Source organism: Aethalodelphis obliquidens, unplaced genomic scaffold, assembly GCF_003676395.1.
Source record: "Aethalodelphis obliquidens isolate GAN/ISIS:26980383/991018 unplaced genomic scaffold, ASM367639v1 scaffold23, whole genome shotgun sequence".
Taxonomy (NCBI): Eukaryota; Metazoa; Chordata; class Mammalia; order Artiodactyla; family Delphinidae; genus Aethalodelphis; species Aethalodelphis obliquidens.
Genome location: NW_020837967.1, coordinates 9,448,190 through 9,469,093, shown reverse-complemented (window position 1 = coordinate 9,469,093; position 20,904 = coordinate 9,448,190). Strand labels below are relative to the sequence as shown.

At 37.5% G+C, this 20,904-nt stretch overlaps 1 protein-coding gene across 22 annotated transcripts in view; it reads right to left on the bottom strand.

Moving 5' to 3' along the window:
• Positions 1-20,904, bottom strand: part of PARD3 (par-3 family cell polarity regulator) — a 673,340-nt gene that overhangs the window by 304,072 nt on the left and 348,364 nt on the right. For all 22 annotated transcript variants that reach the window (XM_027121740.1, XM_027121747.1, XM_027121741.1 and 19 more), the window contains 4 exons: positions 9,672-9,797; positions 8,140-8,519; positions 4,105-4,244; positions 1,400-1,528 (listed from right to left, as the gene is read on the bottom strand). In XM_027121740.1, coding sequence (XP_026977541.1) covers positions 1,400-1,528; positions 4,105-4,244; positions 8,140-8,519; positions 9,672-9,797 — 775 coding nt within the window. The remainder of the gene's footprint in view (positions 1-1,399; positions 1,529-4,104; positions 4,245-8,139; positions 8,520-9,671; positions 9,798-20,904) is intronic.

Genomic DNA, 20,904 nt, shown 5'->3' with positions numbered 1-20,904 from the left:
CACTGAGGAAGAACTAAAGCTTTATCGCATCTAAAGCTTCGTGTTTTTTTTAAATTTTTTTTTAACTGCTCATTTACAATTTAATAGAGACAACTCCAGATTTAGGATCAGGTGGCATTTAAAGCACAGAATTGGATAACAGTGGGGGGAAAATGGAAAACCAAATTTAAATTGAGAAATAATGCATTAAACATTTCTAAACAGAAATAAAGAAGTTTTCATCATTTCTCAAAATCTACTTAAAACACAAGTGTTCAGTTTTCAGCCCTATCACAATCTGAAATTTCCATGAAATCATAGTAAATTGTCAGCGTGTGTGTAACCAAGAGATGGGGTATTCCCAAGACTAAAATCTGTTTTATAATAAAAGGAAATTTTTATTAACCATGACACATCCATACTTGAAGGATTAGCCTAAGAGAATTAGGGCAATCGGACAAATTTGGGAACTGCGTCCCTAAAACCTACTGCGTCCCTAAAACCACTCTAGTATATATGGATTCATTATTGTTTAGATAAAGCTAAAAGCTATCTGAAAGACAGGTCAAATGTCCTAAAATGACCCAACTAGAATCTGTTTTGAAATATTTAAAATACCACTTGTACTTGAAGTAAAACAAGTTTCCTACCACACCAAAACAAAAGATAAAGGTGATTCCTCCAATTATATTATTTCTACACATAAATGAAATCTACCACTTTTTGCAGAAAAACATTAAGAACTGTGTCAATTTAATATACAGATTTCGTTCACACAAATACTATGTAAATACCCCTATCTAATATTTAGATGCACTGACATATGTATAAAAAGTGAAATAAATAGTTTGCAAACAAATGCCTTTTCATTTCATTTATGTCATTCTAAATAATGTCTATGTTGGGAATTAATGGCCCTGGGGCTTATTGCAACTCAGGTCTTTTTACTTTCAATAAGAGTATTTAATTAAGGTCCTCTTTTTCATACAACAGTAAGCAAGCATCTTTATTTGGCTTAGCTACACGTACCATGAAAACTTGAAATATGAAAATTTGTCATATGTAGTGGAGAAGATGGCAAGCTTTCAACAACAGCCTCTGAAGTGACAGTTATGGAATAATCGACATCTCTGTATTCAATCAGTCCCTCTAAAAGCGTTCAGTAATAAACATTTGCTGTCCTAGAAAATATCCCTGCAATCTGATTTTCAAATACTCTTGCACTCAACATTGTGGATATCTGTTTCCAAAACAGAAGAAATATGAGGAAGGAATGCTTGTATTATGCTAAGGCTGAAAGATATATAAAATATAGACACTGCTTGGAAAATCTCTTAATAAACACTGGCCAGCAGGTCGCTAGCCCAGATCCCTGCCTCATGTGCATCAGAAACCTTTCATCTGCTCTGAATTTACACACCAGTTCCCTTGGGTGGAAGGCATCTTCTTGGCGAAAGACCAGAAGGCTCACGGTCCCTTCCATCTTGGTGCTTCTCAACAGCGAAACAACTTCCTCCTGGGATTTGCCTGCTAGATCAACTCCATTTACCTAAAACAGACAAAAAGTTTTCAGCTGTGATACTGGGCAAACAGATAACAAGAGACGACACACACATTCTAGAACTGATCATGTCTGCCGTGGAACATGGTTCACTGCGTGGTACATTCTGCCCTGATCTGATAACCAGCAGGCTGCTGGGGCTAATAAAGAAATGCAGACCAGTTACCTAGAGGTGAGGCAGGAAGCAGTCAACCCTTCAGGTCTTATCAATAAACCAAAAGCACAGCCACTAGTGCATTAACAAGTAACCAGAGATACAAATATATCTACAACGCCAAGTTAACACAAAACTTCCTGGCTTTGAACTGGGATATCTTGATGCCCTTGTGCATCACAGATTTCCTTACACCAAAATAAAAAGATGCCACCCTTGCAGAAGATAGTAAAAACACACTAAAAATATTTTGGTAAAAACATTTTAGCTTTCACTGAAATTTTACAGAAAATTAGGATGATAACTTTTTAATCCCTAAAAAGCAAACACTGAAGAAGAATCTCTACTAAATAATATTTTTGGAGGGCTTGCAGTATTTCACTTCAAGATTTTTCAATGTTTTAAGAAAAAAAAATTTACCAGGGGGGAAAAAAAAAGAGAGAGATTTGAAAATACCACTTCCTGGGGAATCTCATCATTTTTTGTAGAAAGTAGAATATGACCAGCAAGCACTACATATTTAACAGGAATGAGAGTGGAAATTTCTTTTTCAAAGTATTCTATATTACTCTCTTTAGACAGAAATAGCATTTGTCTAAGGCAATTAAATATATCATTTAAATTGTAATATCAAAATTCCTGTAGTTTTAATGTTCTGGAACCTTTCCCCCACTGAAAACCTTCTTATATAGCTCAATGCATTACTATCAAGGGATTGTAGGAAATAGGTCAGTAATAATAGGTTCAAAGAAAGCAGAACTCTTCCAGATAATTTTTAAAAATTAGTCACTTGATACTTGATTTAAATATAGGCTTGCAAATATCCAGATACTCAGAAAACCTTTTTGCCCACAGAACTGCTGATATTGTAGAAATACAACCAAGGATACTAGAGAGGTAGGTTTAAAATACGCCTGAGAGCTACAGAAGATAAAGCCTAATCCTGAAGAGATACAGATCGCAGACCCTTCCATTCCTCAAAAGAAAAGCAAAAGCCTCTGTGATGTGTCACAAGTAAAGTAATTACATGATGAAAGGGAGACACAAAAATAAAGCGGATTACCTTTAGCAAGGAAGAAGGGCAGGGGCCCTGCAGGGAGAGAGGGCTAGGGAGGGGACAGGCTTTTTTTATGATTTAGAGGCAAAAATAAGCTGATACACTTCCTAAATGAAACAAGCTACAATTACAAACGGGGACTAACAGTACCCCACTTACAGCCCGAGGACAAGAGGCCCTTTCTGGAAACAATACCCTAAACACAATTTGTACTTAAACCTTCCCTTTTACTGGGCCTCTATCGCTCTCCCTTTAAAACATGGTGTCATGTAAACAAGACAAAGAGGAAAGAGGAAGATTGAAGGAATCTAGCCCCAAAATGTAGACACAGGAAAAAATCTGGAAGCTATTCCTTTGCTCCGTTACTTTTCAGTTAAGAAAAAAGGATAATGTCATAAAAATTTACTTTAACATTAGTGCTTGGTTTTTTTTCTTAATTTAAGTATAGTTGATTTACAATGTTGTGTAAACTTCTGCTGTACAGCCAAATGATTCAGTCATACATACACATACATTCTTTGTTTAAATATTCTTTCCCGTTATGGTTTACCATGGGATACTGAATATAGTTCTCTGTGCTGTACAGGAGGACCTTGTTGTTTATCCATTCAATATATTTAACACTAGTACTTAAATGCTAGTTAATAATTATGAAACACAGTGCCTGCCGCTAAAAACACAGACTATGTTTTCTAAAGAAAACACGAGAAAAACCACTGACAAAGTATCCTCTTTCTCCATCTTTCCCCCCGTTATTTCTACATGCACAACATTCACACAGACTTCATACGTAAGAAATTATGTATCTTTATGTATGTCAGAGATAGCTTCAAAGACCGATGAACCAAATGAAACCCATGAGGTACAGAAAGGAAATTTTGAAAGACTATTTCTTTTTTTTCCTGACATTTGATTTTTATGTCTCAATTCATTCTCCACGCTGACATTTCCAGACTTCCTTGTTCTTCTCATCAAGACACACTGTTTTCATTTACTTCATTTGTCTCTGCTCTGATTCCAGAGGAGATAACATTTCTATACTGCCAGACATAAATTTAAAGCCATCCAGAAATATAACCTAACAGACACTGTACTTACATAATGACAAATGTTATGTTATCTCATAAACCAGATGTCCAAGTAACTAAAAATTTATGAGTAAACTAAATGAAAAGACATTTCGCATCAAATAACACGGAGAAGTGTAAAAGTGAAGCAGAAATACAATGTTTTAGGATGCATACTTCTGCGAAATTATGTAATTTAATTTCATATTTTATGAAAATGTTCAAACGACTCTGACCCTTGAAAATGGAACTTTTCAAGAATCATGGAACATCTGAAGCCACTCACCTCTATGAGTCTATCTCCCGCCTTCAGTCGGCCATCTTGGATGGCAGCCCCTCGTGGGAGGATGTTTTTCACATAAATTGGAGCTGAGCCACCTATTGTCACATCCCGGGAAGTGATGCTGAATCCCAAACCTTCTGTACCTGAATATATAACAGAAAAAAAAAAGAGGTAAACAAAATGAGATATCTTGAATTTCACAAGTATATCATACATGAAGGATCTGTTATTATTCTCTACCTCAACTTGACATTTTGTAACTTTCACACTGACCTACCCATTTAATACTTTAAAAGTTGTAAGATTTTTCAACATAGACTAAATTATGGAAGGTTTAAATGGTATATATATCAAAATTCATTAGTCTAAGAAAAAACGGGAACCTAGTCAGACAGATGAAAATAATATACAAATATGCCTGCTGAATGTTTTTAAATTTGTCTAAATATTTGATTATGAAAATAAACAATTTCTCTATGCAAACCCCCCCCCCCCAAAAACCTGTTAAAACCCATAGTATCTCAAGTATCAAGTACGACTGTGCAATAACGGTATCCAGATTTGAAGGGTAAGCAGTGAAAACAAGGAAGAGAACAAGTCCAGGGAGATGGAAAAGAAACAATGAAATGAGAAATGTTTCTAGACACAGATAAAAGAACCTCCCCAAACTGACAGGATGAACCATATTATCTTCGCCTAGTTCTCTTCTAGTTCACCTAAATCCTACCGTTTATATTTCTCAAAAAAAAAAAAAAAAAAAAAAAGGCAAATGACCCATCTGAGCTCATAGCTACCAAATCTGGGGATCAACATATGATGTTTAAAGGTACTGAGTACTGAGTACTGAGTGTACTGAGGCGTTTACACTTGACTGTGCTAGTGCATAATTTCAATTCCAGGCTCTTTGGCAGCTTTCTCGACAGGCACCCTTACAAGCTCAATACAGTGAAAAGGGTTATGTCACTGAAACCAACATGCAGTGAGCCAGAAAGAGCCAAGAAAAAATGTGAAGATAATGATAAATTTCTAATGAATCAACAGAATTTGTATAAGGCTTCCAATAATGATTCATTTCTACTCGAGCTTTTAAAAACTATACTAGGTTCCATTCCAGTTAAAATGATCTGAGGACAAATACTTGCTCAATAAAGGAAGAATAAAGAGATATGTAAAGGTGAAAAATCTACAGAATTCATTAATTTGATGCAGCACTCGCTAAAAAACTGTAAGTCAGGGTATGAATCTCTAAGTAAACAAATATGGGCAAATAAACATGAATAAAAATGTGGGTTAAAGAAAAAACAAAGTAGAAATGATGAAAACACAGTACATGTAACAAAAACCTACTGTAAATATTCTCAAATTCAAACAAAACATTCATTTACGTCAAGTCTGAAATCACTTTAATGTGCCTGGGCTGTTAATTTCTTAAGTCTTCTGTGAAGACTTGAACGGCATATTGTCTATATGAAATTCTCCTAATTATTCTGCTGGGACTTTTCCATACGTTTCTGTGCTTTCGTGAAACTCTAATGACTTGCAATAACATTTATTAAGGAAGAATTCTAAATTATTCTCCTTTTGCAATATTAATTTCTATGAACTACAAAGACTGATTGTTATATGAAACAAAACACTATTAAAATATCAGCAATAACCCCTAAATCTGTACGCCAAAAGTTCAGGCAATGACCTTTCAAAGAAAGATAAATAGATATCAATTTTCATTTAGCAAAGCCAACAAAACATTTTGCACTGACTGAAATAGATCACTGACCTTCTCCTCTGACTTTATTAAAAAGCTAATTTCTACCAAAGAGCAGGGTATTTGAGAAGGCCAAAATGACAATAAATATTAAGAAATCATAATTACGGAAGCAGGTACATAGGGGCTCTTCTATTTCGACATGTTATATGACATAGTTCCAAAATTATGCCAAAGAATCATTATGACAAAGGCTTTCTTAGTCCTTAGCTTTGACCTCAGTTTATGAAGAGCTTCTGTCATTCAAATCGTGTCAGTTCACTCTGAACTGAATTTAAAGTTTAACACTGACAAACCCTACATTTTTGATGTACTTCATTAAAAAATGTTAAATGTAACCATAATAACTGGTAAAAACATTGCCTGTTAACTACAATGAAAACTTGTTCAACCTCATACAATCATTAAAACATCTCTATTTAGTACTAATCACAGACAATGAGCATTCTTTGTCACTTTTATTTATAGTGAACATTATTTTTTTATATTTGTAAGTACTGGCAGAATGCACAGGCAGTTTCCACCTTTTGCCATACATTCTCATAGTTAATAAATTAAAATCAGGCCAGATCTATGATGCTCTGAATCAGTTATATAACTCAAGGTCAGAAAAATGTTTAAAAGAAAACTATTATTTCTATTTTTATGTTGATTGAGCATAATCTTTCTAAATTAACTTCTGTAACATGTAATCATATATTTTTAAATGCTACCAAAATAAAACTATTGATTTCTGTATTCAAAAGAGTGATTCTTTTAATGGCAAATAAAATTTCACTTCATTTAAAAAGTTCATATTATATCATAAGGAGTTAACATATAGTAATTGTATGGAAAACTGTAATTAAACAATGAATATGCCTATATCAGAGTAAAAAGGCAAAGATATTTATGAACTAAAATCTTTATGACAATGGAAAATAGTCTTCCTTTTTGAAAGATCCCAAGCAGAATTTTATGTTTTATACAACTCTCTTTGTGTTTCTTGATATGCTTTTGCTTAAAAACCACGTCCTTTCATTTGAGTGTAGAAAAAGGAAGAAAGAGAATCTGATATTCCTCTCACTTACACATTAACAGGGCTAAAAGGGGTTTAAGCTGATGTGATTCTGTATCTGTAAGGGGTTTCAAAAGTGGAGTGAGGTTGTCAATTCCTGATCAGGTCAACCAAGTATTCGGAGCTTAAAAAGCCAGTAACCAGAAAGAAGGCATTTGTGGTTCACATAAAGTTCAATGAAAGAGTATGATTTAGAAAGGAAATAGGAATCTCAGAGTTTACAGAGTTGTAAACTCTACCCCGAATGGAAAGAAGAACGGTCTCAATGTCAGGACACGGAAAAGGTTCCAGTAAGAATCTGCTGCTGGTGGCCACATGACTTGAGGAAATCGCTCAGCCTCTCTGGTTCATTTCCAACTAACTGTAGGGGTTGGTTGAGCTCATAAAAGGAGAAATATTCTTTATAATGACACCAGTTTGAAGGACATGATTTAAAAATATATAAAAATGCTCAGCTAAAAGAGATGATTAATAGCAAAAGTATATCTCAGTGCCTGGAGGGGACGGTGACTGGGAATGAGAAAGTCAAACCTAGGAGCCTGATCTGAGTCATCAGGGAGGCCAGCACAGAACTGAACGCCTTCTGTACACAAGGAGGCACTGTCTAAGGGCGGGGGATCCTTAAATAAACACACTGATGTAAGGCACAGGTAATAAAGTACTAGCAAGGCCCATTCCGATTCCCCTTGTCACCTTGAGGAAGGGAAGAATGCGATATTCTGGAAGAGCAGGAGACAAGGGGCCAGTGGCCTTGCTTCTCAGCATTTCACCGGGAACCACCAACAGCTTCAAAGGAGTCAATCCCTTCCCGTTACCAAAGGACGGGCTGAACTGGAGGAAGGACTTCTAACATCCTCTAGGGGGGGCTGTATGTGGACATCAAGTGGGGCACTCAAAACAGTCAGGGCCTCCCTGTTGCTTTGGGTTTGATGGTAACATCCTGAAACCCATTTCCTTCGTTGCCAAAAATTTTACGGCAGCCGTAGCTGCTACTTTTTTCATAGAAACATAACGTTTAAGGCCTATCCTCTGATCTTCTACGTGTTAATTTTTATACAGCAAAGTGAATCTGAAAAGCATAAAGAAATATACAACTGTAAATGCTTTTTTAAAAAGATGTATCAGTTCTTAATGATGAGATAAGACTCAGGATGCTTTGGGTTAGTTGGTTGATTTTGAAACTAAATTCTGTGAAAAACAGGAAGACAGGTCATACCTTTCTTAAGCTGGATGTTAAGCTTCTTGCCTACTTTTTTGGTGTTGTAACTACTGCTGGGACTGAACACGTGGTGTACGGCTGGGCCCGGAGCAGCGGGCGGCTTTCCCGAGGGCTGTGTGCTCTGAGGTAGGAGTCGGGGGTGAGGGTCCGTGTGCTCGGGCAGGGGGTTCGGCCGGGGCACCCTCGGCAGAGCCTGCGGCCCTGCACTGTTCACACTCCTGTGATCCACATGCTGGCTGTCGGGGCTGAAGCGGCTCGAGTAGTAATTGTTCCTCTCGCTTTGGGACAGTTGTTCGTACTGCTCTTTATTGGCTGCGGGAACCACGTGGAACCAAATGATGGAGGTCCGCATGGCTTGGCGAAACATATGTTGTGCTCTGGGTTTGAGAAAGAATGGAAACTTAGCAAATGAAGACTGGCAGACTCGAAGATGTTACGAGCTTAGTTAAGTATACTCATTAAGCAACAAGGACGGACAGACTTTGTTGAAACTGAAAACAAAATTCTCATAACCCATTTATCAATCGGGTTTGCAAGCTCTGATAGCAGCAGGGCTGTGTCTCCAAATATAAATTTCTCATTCTCTAGATAAAAATGACAAAGTTATGTACAGCTACAGGCACAATACCAGTATTTTGGTATGCCCTCCACAGAAGACCCTCCGCTGTAAATCATTCAGTCATACTGCAGTTTTAAGCACAACAGGTATTATCATTTCAATATTAAAAGAAATTAAATATAACCTCCTCTCTACAACATTATCCAATACGACTTTTAAAAGTCATAAAGTATTTCCTTACAAGGAGACCAGTCGAGTTTTTAAAGAAATATATTTATAAGTACACTTAGAAAACTTTAGAAAGTGACTATCCATTATTTATCAGAAAAATTAATCCAAGTTTGCGCATGCAAACATCTCAGAATGCCAATGCAGCTTCAATAACTCAAAATGTTAAGAGCTGTTGGCCACTGTGCTCTTCCAAGACCAGCCCAAGAAGCTACTCCATCTTACCTGGATCCCTAGTCAGGTCTTTAACCAAGTCCTTATGATTTCTGCTCATTTTTGCCTTGTTTTATAGGAACTGGACAATTTTTATCTTTTTAATGGAGTAAGGGCTTGAGTCAGGATAAGGAAAATCTGAGTGGACACTGCAGGTCCAAGGAGCTTTGTCTTCCTATTTGTCACATTATATGTGACAAAGTTGGACATGTGAGTTAAAAGTATAATAAAAACTAGCAACCTGATGGATTTTCCAAAAGGCGAGGAAGTGGCCAAACCGTAAAGCCTAAATCGGGCCCATAATATTTTAAGAAGTGCTGCGTCAGTCAGAGGGCATTTGGAAACATAGTCTAATGACGGTGATTACCTGGAGTTTGATGAAATTTTTAAAAGCTAGATAATGGCAGAAAATACTCCTCTCCAGCATGAAGGCAGAGACCACAGACATATGGTCTGAGGTACCCCAATCGCCCGCACTCTGTCACGCCTGATGCAGGGAAAGTGCAGCAATGAGGCAGCACACACTTACTGTTCAAATCTTCTATTTCGAAGGTCGCCATCATTAATCCTGACAATGCAATCATTCTCATGAAAAAGGTTTTCTTGTTCAGCTTTACCACCTTTCTCCAATCGTTTTACTAATAACCCCAGGGTTCTGGAACATTAAGAATGCAAATCATTACACATGTAATATTTCCACCGTGCACAATGCCCTACTGCTTTAATGGCGGGATTATACTTACAAAGACTGCCTAATAAAGGGGTGCCTTAAATTGCTATTCAGACATTTAAAAATAACGCCAACACAGAAATCACAACACTATAAATGGTGTGTAGAAAGGGATCCTTTCAATAAATATAGGCAATCGTTTCTGGCGTGTCAGTGTTATGCTTCTGCAACAAATCGTACCCTTCTCTCTATGCTTAAAAATGCTCCCGGCAGAGCTGGCCCCATGGCTCCTGGCCGTGGCGGTGGGCAGCATGGACGAGCATGGGCTGCGAGCAGCTCTGGCGGATTTCTGTTTTAAGCTAGCTGGTACAGTGCTGATGGCAGCCCCACCTTTCCATGAAAGGAAAGGTAACAAGGAGAGGCTAACCTGTACATGAGACGGAAAATTGGGGAAGATTCCAAAAACAGAAGAGTTTCCATTCTTGGCATCTGAATTTGGTAATGCCTCATGTTCTGAATTTCAAAACTTCTTAGGTCTCCCAAAAGTAAGTAAGTTGTTGCCATTATTCCCATCAGAAGAAAACAGAAAGCCGGCGACAGGTTCCAATAATGCCCGTCACCATTCACCCCTCCATGTGGACTCAAATTTCAAGTCGAAAGAAAAGCCCAAATGAACTTTTAGAGACCAAGATGGAGGGAAAAAAAAAAAAATTATCACAAATGTACTTGGTCTAGAGCACTAACTCCTTGACGGACAGGATGGACATTCTTTATACCCTGGGACAAATAACAAACACTATATATGAACACAGCTTGATAAGAAATAGGAATCTCCACCTAGTGCTGATGCTCTGACTTAATTGACGGTTAGCATATAATCTGTATTATGATCATGTCAAAATTTTTATGAACTTATTTTTGGATTGTCCCAAGCTTGCATTTTCTTTCATAATCCTAATATTTAGAGACAAAAAAAAAAAATGCCCATACAGAAACTAGCATTTAGGGGACTTCCCTGGCGGTCCAGCGGTTAAGACTCTGTGCTTCCAATGCAGAAGGTTCGGGTTCAACCCCTGGTCAGGGAACTAAGATCCCACACGCCGCACAATGCGGCCAAAAAAAAAAAAAGAAGCCAGCATTTAGAATCCTGAATAAATTAAAGTTGAAGATACCATCATTTCCAATCGCCTGTCTGTATTTTCCAATGGAGTACAATTTGCAGTACCCTGTATATGCTTTCCAGTAGGAAGATACTCCAATAGATAGCGTCCTTCTTCTTTTAAACCTTTGCAGTAATCGTTGTTGTTGATCTCGCTCCCCTGCTACTGTTACTTGTACACACACCTTATCTCTACTGTTGCACTGTGAGCTCCTGGAAGGTGGGGAAGGTGGGACTCAGCAATACATGCTCCAGCACTCAGCTCATAGTAAGGTCTTGACAAATGACAACTGAATGAATGGGTGCTTGAGTTTAGCTGAAGCAAACAAGCCTCCTATTTCTAATAAGCTTTTTGCAAAATAGAATAAGTGAAATAAAATCCAGATTCGGATCCTTTTTTTCATGACGGTGTCACTTATACCAAATATAGGACTGAGCTGAAATGAATTGAATTAAAGCAAAGGTCCTTTTTTTTTTTTTGCTTGTTATTTTGCAGTTTAACCTTCTTTCTTTCATAAACATTTACTGAGTCACTGCTTAACTTCATTCTAATCTTTATTATTAAATATAATAAAGAGGCATGGTGTCTTACTATGGTTAAGCATACCTACGTACAAGAGTAAGAGGAGCTAACATTTAAATTGCCTTTTGTCATGTTACTATTTGGGGATTAGCACCTACTAGTGTAAGAGTCTAAGAAGCTTGGTGACTAATGAAAAAAATATGACGTAGGTTATTTTTAGTTACTTGCCACCGTATATTGGAACCACTGATAAATAAATATATTCTCTCAGCTCAAAGACAAGAAAAAGTACACTGACACAGCAGCATGAGCAACTTAACTGTCTGTGGCACAATCTCTTAATGTGCCACACCAATAATTAAGTGACCACTAAAATGTCACCAAACCCACAATCTATCTCCCCAAGCTTCCCTACTGTTCGTTTGTCTCTATGGGCGACTGAACAAAGTCTTCTATCAAAAGCATCCTATCATTAAGATATACCTATGACTCTGTTGAATGGGACAAAATAATTAGAGAAATCAAATTAAATCACAGTTGTTGGTAATAGTGGAACCAGAAGAAGACATTGGGCCACTTCGCCATCCAAGCAGCCATGTGAGAGCACAGGGGAAGGCAAAGATGACTTGGCCACCCATGGGCAGTCTTAACAGAGCCACAGCTTGGTACCACACCTGTTGCTAAAAGCTGCCTCTGCAGACCAACAGGGCTTCTTTCAAGTTGATGTATTCAGCCCCTGAGTAAAAATATGCCCTACCAAGAGTCACTCCAGTTAATTAATTAGTTTTTAATTGGTGAGATCGTGAGTGATTTCTCAATATGGTTACAACATTTCTGTGATCTAAAGTGACTGAAAATTATTATGCCTTTATGTATTCTGAAATGTTTTGTGTATTCCAAAATAGTCCACAGAATATTCTTAGAGAAATAGAGAGAGACAGACTACGTTTAATGGAAATTACTTAGCAGGTAACTAGTACCAGTCATTTGTTCAAATTTATACATTTATCTCCAACAGAACCTTTCAGTATCTATGACAATTTAAATAATATAACTTGGAAATCTGTAATTTAATTCTACAGAAGTGGCATTAATATTTTTCAGATGAATAGGTCTATAGATTTATATTCATCTAGGTAATCATTTTCCTTTTCTTAAATCTACTTTTTTTCCCATGGGAATCATTCTACAATAATAATCCACAGTAAAAAGGCCTGACATGCTTCATTCACTGAATGACTTGTCTTTCTATACAAGCCTTCATATATGGCCAAATGCATAAGTAATCCCAACATACAGTAAAAATGTTACAAATCATAAACAAATACGCTATCGCATTTACATGAAATATTGCAGACATTTACTAAATGAGGTTTTAGAATCCAACGTTGTAAAAGTAGTTGCAAAAACGTCAGAATCCTTTCTCAGCACTAGAGGCTCGGGAGCTGACGGGGGTGGGCTGGGGGGGACGGGTAGAGGAGCAGAAGGGGAAGAATTTCACCCTGACTGACACAGCAAGTGATCAGGGAATCAATGGAACAGACTGAATTAAGGAGAACTTAGTAGCCTGCTGATTTCTAAGTACTTGACCACACTATTAGAATCACCCTCTCCAAAAGAATGGATTAATTTAAAAGGAAAATGGTACAATCTGCAAAATTATCTCATTTGCTTCACTAGGTGAAAGTGATTACAAAAGGAATGGGGATGAACTATCAAAAAAACTTTACAGGAAAATTGAACTGATAACATAACAGCCAGACTGAGAATGAAGAGGGCCCTCTGAAGGGAAATCAACGGGAAGTAATAACAGAGACTTTCATCTTCCTGAAAAACGTGTGTGTGCCAGCAGTTACATCTCCACACCCGCCACCGCCCCGGGAAAGGCGACTCGGATAGCACAATTAGAAACAAATTTTAGGGATCTATACTGCAAATTCAACCAGCAACTAGAATTCCTTCTAAAGGAATAAAGAAATGAGTACCGATGGTGTTGTGGTTCCCATAACACTCTTATTAGAGAAAATAATTGAAGGTCATAAAGGTCAGAGCATTTTGGCACGTCGCTCTACCGGAGTGGACGATGGATTTTCTTCTTGGCAGTTAGTACCAGAATTCCTTACTAGGGCAACCACTTTCCATCAGAATAAGAAGCCACTTTGCAAAAAATAGGAGAGGGGAGCAGGAGAAGAGGAGTTGGGGGAGGGGTGGAAGCTCTGCTTGTGGGGAACAGTCCAGGGACAGAAGCACCAGCCTGGCTGTGCTGGCTGGCACAGGAGAACGAGCAGGTGTATTATTAACATAGCAGGGAGGGCGGCTCTGTGAAGTCATGGCTACAGGGCTCAGGGGTACAGGGGACAGACCTCTTCACCTCCTGCGTGAATCTAATGTGAACCCAACTTGGCAAGATGCTTTCTGAACGAGGGGATTTCTTCTGGTAAATCGTAAACGGCCCCAGATCTATTCCTCTCCCCTGGTCCTTCTACCTTTTCAAAAATTTAGGGAAAAAAATACTATGTCCACTATGAACAAATCCCACTTCTGAATCATTTTCCTAAAAGAAAAAATAAGTACATACACACGTTTCTTTGAAGTCTTTCATCATGGCTTTTGTACCATGTTCCTTAACCCCCAAAGAGGGCAAAGAAGAAGAATACAGCCCCAGAGAGCAAGCCATTGAAAGGCGGCATCTCTGTACATGATTTTGGATGCATAATTAGGAATTTAACTGCTTAGATTATATTAAGGATTGCACCACTACATTTTTACAAGGTTCATTAGCCTAATTATACACTTAATTAAAACAAACTCAGTCACACATGTTAACATTTTCAATTCTAAGTATAAATTACAGCCAATGATAAAACTGAAAATAAGTAACAAATGTTTTATTGACATCTAAATTGGCTGAGCAAGTCTGAGTTTTGCTTTGATAATGTAAACTCCCACAACTGCCACCCAGCTGTATGGAAATGATCATAATTCATCTTAATAAAATCTGACAGAGTATAAACACCACAAATACAGTGAAGGCAGAGAAGGCATGCGCAGAGTGGGCTCGCATCAGCAAGACCCTCTCACCTCACTGAGTACTAAACAGGGGGCTGGCAATGACCTATATTCTATCCCTCAGAACCACAGCCAGAATGCCAACTTAATATAACATCCTGATTTTCTTTTTTTAATCTTTAGTGGATGAGATAAAGTAGACCCAAAAATGGTAAAGTAAAAGTAGAGAACTCCCTTAGATTAGGGCAGAAATGACAGGCATCGTACTACTACATTTAAAGAAGCAAGATTTATCTAAATGTAAAATACAACTTTCCTCTCTAAAACAAATGCATTTAGCATGTCCCTTTATTAGAACAAAGCAAGTCTGCAACTGAGAATGCACAACCTAAGACTTACAGACGAAAGGCTACAGATTCAGTAAAGTTAAATTGTGTTTCTTGGAAAATACTTAAATTAAAATCAAGTACACAGAGTTCAAGTGCATTTTTATTCTTTTAAAAATGAACAGTCAACTTTAAAACCTCTACAGTGAACTGAAATACGGTATACAAGCCTTGGATAAATCTCTTCTTAACACCTGAGTCGTTTCCATGAAATTCAAACTGGCTGTAATTCTTTATTAACAGATACACCCAACTAACTAACTGTGTACTGGGATTCTCAAATTTATGATATAAGAGTAAATTCTCATCTCACATTCATGATAGAAGAGATCGTTTTCTACTGTTACAAAGACTCATCAGCACTTGCCTACACAACCAGAACTCCCAGCATTTGGAGGAAATTTTAACGGCACATCACAGGAACCTAAGTGGAAGGTGAAATAGCATTCTTCTTAGCTGCCACTGCCACGTACCTCATTAGAAGTATTTTACATGTATTTTATAAGTACATGTATTTTCATATTTTCACCAGACAAAGTCACAGGAGTGTCCCAGCCCTCAGACGCGAAGACCGAGGCTAAGTGAAGCTAACTTGCCCAGACCACACTTCCTAAAAAGACCAGAGCCAGATTCTGTCCCAGGCATCTCTGGTCTCAAAACACGGGTGATTCCTAACAACCCCTCTGCCAATAACATGAAGACTCAGCATGTGGTCCAGGCTGTCACTGACTGCCGCAAAGAGGGAAGACAGCACAGCTAACTGGAAATTCTGGAAAAAGATGAACTGTCTGTTTTTGATGTTATAGAGCAAAAGATAATAAAATAAAGGTTAGATGAGCTAAGAGTTATAACTAACATTATTTATAACCCATGTAAATATTAATCAGAGTAGCCAAGTTCACAGATTTTCACTGAATCATTAAGTAGAGGAGTATGCTTTTTCTTAAGACCTTCCAAAGATGTCTGCTAACTACTCTTGTATACAGAATAGTTAAAAACTTTATAAACACTTCAGTTTTTATTTGAGAGGAAAATTGTTCAATATGTGCATCTACAATACAGAAAAAAAACATTTATATTTCACTCCTTTTCTATATTAATCTGATCACAGGAATATATATTTTCCAACAGGGTCACTTTTATTTCAACGCCAAAACCTAAACATTTAAAATATTCTTCTGGGGACGTGACTTTTTTTAGCTTTATGTGGCAGAATTTATGGATAGTAATACAAGTAAGAAAATAAGTCCAGGAAAAAAGTCATGAAAAGAAACAATATGGCAATCGAAAGGTTTGGTATTGACCCTTCACCTGATACTCTATCAAACTGAAGATAAATGGCTGAAAAAAATCATTTGGGATACAACTCAAAATTAATCAGACAAATCATACGATGGCATATCTGTAAGAAGAAAGTTGAGAGCAATTAATAAGTAAGGCAGTTGGCAGCAGGAGGCAGCAGCAGAAAGCTTAAAACACGCAGACCCACACACATACACACTCCTTCTTACCAAGGACTGTTTTCCTAATTAAAAGACTTTAGATTTTTCCTCAGGTCTCATGGTTGACAATCAGATATTGGGAAGAAGTAATCTGTGGGTGCCTATTACTAACTGGAGGATGTTAAATGCGGTTGATTTTTTTCTATTTCCCTTCCTCCTGGGAATTTGTTGGAATTAGTAGGGTGCAATGATGGGAAATAATATACGGTTACAATAAAGAGGCTTTCTCATCAACCAAGTAGGTGGAAATAAAATTCTGGACTCTCGCCCCCAAAACAATATGAATAGGAAACATAGAAGAAGGAATTTTAGATATGAAAAATAATAGAATGTAAACTCCATGATGGCAGGCATTTTTTATTTGTCTGCTTCTCTAGAGCAGGGCTGGCAAATTACCGGCCATGAGCCAAACTCTGACCTGCCACGTGTTTTTGCAAATGAAGCTTTTCTGGAATACAGCCAGGCTTGTTGGGTTATCCATGTCTATGGCTGCTTTCACGCTACAATGACAGAATTGAATACTTGCAGCAGAAACTTGGTGGCCCACAGTGCCCAAAATATTAACTATCTGACCCTTTACAGAGAGTTTGCCTAGAACCAAGAGTGGTGCCTAGGAGACACCAGATCTTTAAAAACAAACAGACAACAACAACAACAAAACACTTGCTTAATAAAATAAACAAACATACAATTACTATTTGCATAAGAAAAAGCACAGCGAAAGAAAATTCCAAGGGCCACAGGGCTAAGAATAAAGAATGTACATAAATGGGAAAAGGCCCATTACAGAAAAGGCTCGGAGAAGCAGGCTGCACTTTTTTAAGAATAATATGCTTTAGCCATACGTGTTCCCAGAGGGGAAAAGACTAAGAATATTCTAAGTCTTCTAAAAGACTTAGAAGTCTATTCTAAAAGAAGTCTATTCTAAAAGACTAAGAATATCCCAGTAAGTTAGACTGGGAGTCCAAGTAGAGGAATAATAGTTATTTTTTTAAATAACACAATGATTATTTCTCGAAAACCTTCAACAATTTCTCTGTTATTTACTGAATGAAGTCTCAGAGGCCATTCACAAAGTGCTTTCTAACCATCTCTCCAGTGTTATCTTCCAATACACTCGGTTTCAAATCATTGACTCATTATTTCTCAGCAAATCACACAAATTTGTATGGAGCATCTTCCCTTCATATATTCTCTTCCTAGAAAGACTATCTTTCCGGAATATCACTAGCGTAAGTCCTATATTTCCTTTAAAGAACAGATCAAGTTCTACTGCTTCATAACATCCAATAGTCAGTAGCCCTCCTTCCTCTAAACCCTACGGCACACGTGCACTGAGTTCTTTAGACACATAGTATAGATCTTTTTATATACATATTTCTCAATTAGACCTTACATCCCTTAAAACTAAATACAAAACCTTATTTCATAAGCCCAGCCCCTATTTCAGAATATACTTTTATATTTTGCTTTCTAAATACTTAACATTATAACATAATCGTATTCCTAAGTAATTAGAAAGGCTCAGGAAAACTCATTAACATCAAGGCAGGATACATTCTTATTGTTCTGTTTCTAATACAGCAATGCAGAGCTAATAGGGATCATCACAGTAAGCTTCAGTGAGCAATACCGTTGGGCTAGGTCCTAGAAATATAAAAAAATATAACATGAAACATGGTTTTTCTGCCAAAGGAAATGACAATTACTTGGCATAGCTTTCCTGAAAACAGTAGCACTTGTGATTTAAATAAGGAGGTTATGTTTGACATTTAAATCAGGAGGAAATGAAATTACATGTGCGAAGTGAAAATCAATTTCAAGGTAACAAAACTGCGAATAAAGAGTTCGGGGTGGGGATCAGTTAACTTTATATTTTTGAATAAAATACAAGATGACGACTAGAGAAAAACAGAGCATCAAGGGGAGACAGCACAGGGACTTCCCTAGCAGTCCAGTGGTTAAGACTTCGCCTTCCAATGCAGGGGGTGTGGGTTCGATCCCTGGTCGGGGAGCTAAGATCCCACATACCTCACAGCCAAAAAAAAAAAAAAAAAAAAAAAAAAAAAAGCCAGAAGCAATATTGTAACATATTTAATAGAGACTTTAAAAATGGTCCATATCAAAAAAAAATCTTAAAAAGGGGGGAGGGGGGAGACAGCACAGTCTCTCCCATGCATTTATTTTGTCTCTGTTTCTACCATCCAAGACAGTGGCTGGGGGAACGGCAGCCACAAGCCAACGGTCACTAATGTCCCCAATCGGGGAACAACATTCAACCTACTCTAGAAAATAGCCTTTTTAAATTGGTCCAGCAGGATTTTTATACAAAAAACTTCATTATACCTCAGGCCATAATAATACCTAAGTAGCTTTAAAAATTTCTCTAACATTGACTTCACACTCTTCCAATTTTCCTGAATTATATTTGATACTCGAGATGTTCAGCATTGAGTTTCTTCTCTTTATGATGTTTAATTCCCATTCTGCACTGTTCCCTGAGACTTTCTGACTTAGAAATTGAAATCAGAAAGCAATACTGACATGCATATGTCACTTTTAGGAAAGTAAGTATTCAGTAAGTGTTATTCAATTAGTTACATCTCCCAAACTGAGAGGGCCCAAGTATGATAGGAATTTTGTACAAAGAAAGTTATTCTTGGAAATTTCAACTTACATCCCATGAATATGTATTCTTGTATTCCCACTGGATAATATGTGCAATTCTTCACAAGCCCTGATTAATTTCTTCCTTTCTGCTATACTGCATTGCTTAATTTGCCCTTGCAGCCACCAATGAGCGGATGTAGCTCCCTTTATAAGCTGTCATCACAATTAAAATCATCTTCTACAAGAAGCCAACTTCAGTTACCTAATTCAGACAATCCCTCCTCTATCAGCTCACAGAACACCTATGATACAGGGATGTCGGCATTTATCACAATTATAATAGTGTGAGTTCCTGGCTATCACTCCATCTTGACTGCAAACCCCTGGAGAGAGACTGTGTCCTGCTCATCCTTGTCTCCCAGCACCTAACACAGGAACCATCACACGGTAAATGCTTGGGGAGGTTTCTGACTGACTGAGAAGAACCACGTGTCAGCATTTCTGAGAACACGTGAGATAGGTGTCTCTGGCTCCTGAAGACTGGCGTCTATGGTTCTTCAGCAGTCCTCCTGCGGTTCTTTGCACTGTCAGCCTCACTCTGAAGAACCATGACCGCCAAGGTGATGAGGAAGCTCAAAGATGCATCACAGGTGTTGGGGGGAAAGAATTCTGTTCTGTTTCCCAGTATGAAAACTAGTAACGCCAGAAAAGGATTTATAAAGAATCTCATTTTCTTAATCTCTTTGTCCCTTGTATAGGGAAGCTGCACAGGAGATTCCTCATTAAGTTGCCACATCAACAGGGATTAAAAATGACTCAGCTATAAAACAACTTCTAGTTCTGTACAGGGATCCTTGTCTCCTTGAATGTGTTCTGTATATCGAAACGAAACGCCATGGTAACCAGTAACTGTGGTCCATTTTGTGAAATGCCTTCCACTGAATTAATCTGCAGTAGATTTCTTTTTCTATCTTATACTTCTTTTGCTTAAGGCTTTTTAACCTATTTCATCCTAATATCCTTTCACACTGACGTAGGAAGTGTGTAATAAATGACAGAAAATAACATGTTTGTAATTGAAATACTGGTTTAAAGCTGGTACATACACGATTAAATCTCATTTGTGATGAGTTATATTCCACGAACAGTTAAAGGCACACTAATACCGGGAGGCTATCATCCATGCATTCTACCCTCTTCTCATATCTTTCTACTCATGAAATAAATGGAAAAAGGGTTTAACTTCTGAGATCACTTAAAATTATAATTTTTAAAGGAGATAAAGGCAAGGGCCATTTTGAAAACAACTAAGCTTATTTAACTGAAAGTCCTTTGAAGACATTTCAGTGACATTTCTCCAGAGTTTTAAAAAAAAGAAGGAAGAAAGTGAAAACAGTCATAACTCTGTGAATGTAACACCCCCCCATCCCCAATTCAAGGTGAATTTCACATCTTGTTAGATACAACGCTCACATTCAAGCCTCGTACTCCAGCAGAGTTCTACGTAAATCACAGTATCAGCTTCCAGACCTTCCATAAAGCGTGTGCTTTACCAAAGACATGAAATCTGGACTCGATACTGTCAGGAACATATACCGGGAAGGCAGTACAATTGTTCAAATACTTATTTTGAACGATTAAGTAGATAACTCAATCACATGCTTGTAACTGATGTTTCCTCCATCTCTCACAATATACTGGACGCTTGGAATTCCTTGACAAGGGTTGAAACTATGTTCCTGTTCTTGGTCACTGGCCTAAGGTGACTTTCCAGCTCCCCCTTTTCTTCTCCCAGTGTATAAGAAGTTAAAAAATCGATTAAATGATAATAAAAGAAATAAGTTCAAACTAAGAAGTGAAATAGTTCATAAATATGTTTCATTTGGGTAATAATTAGATGGGT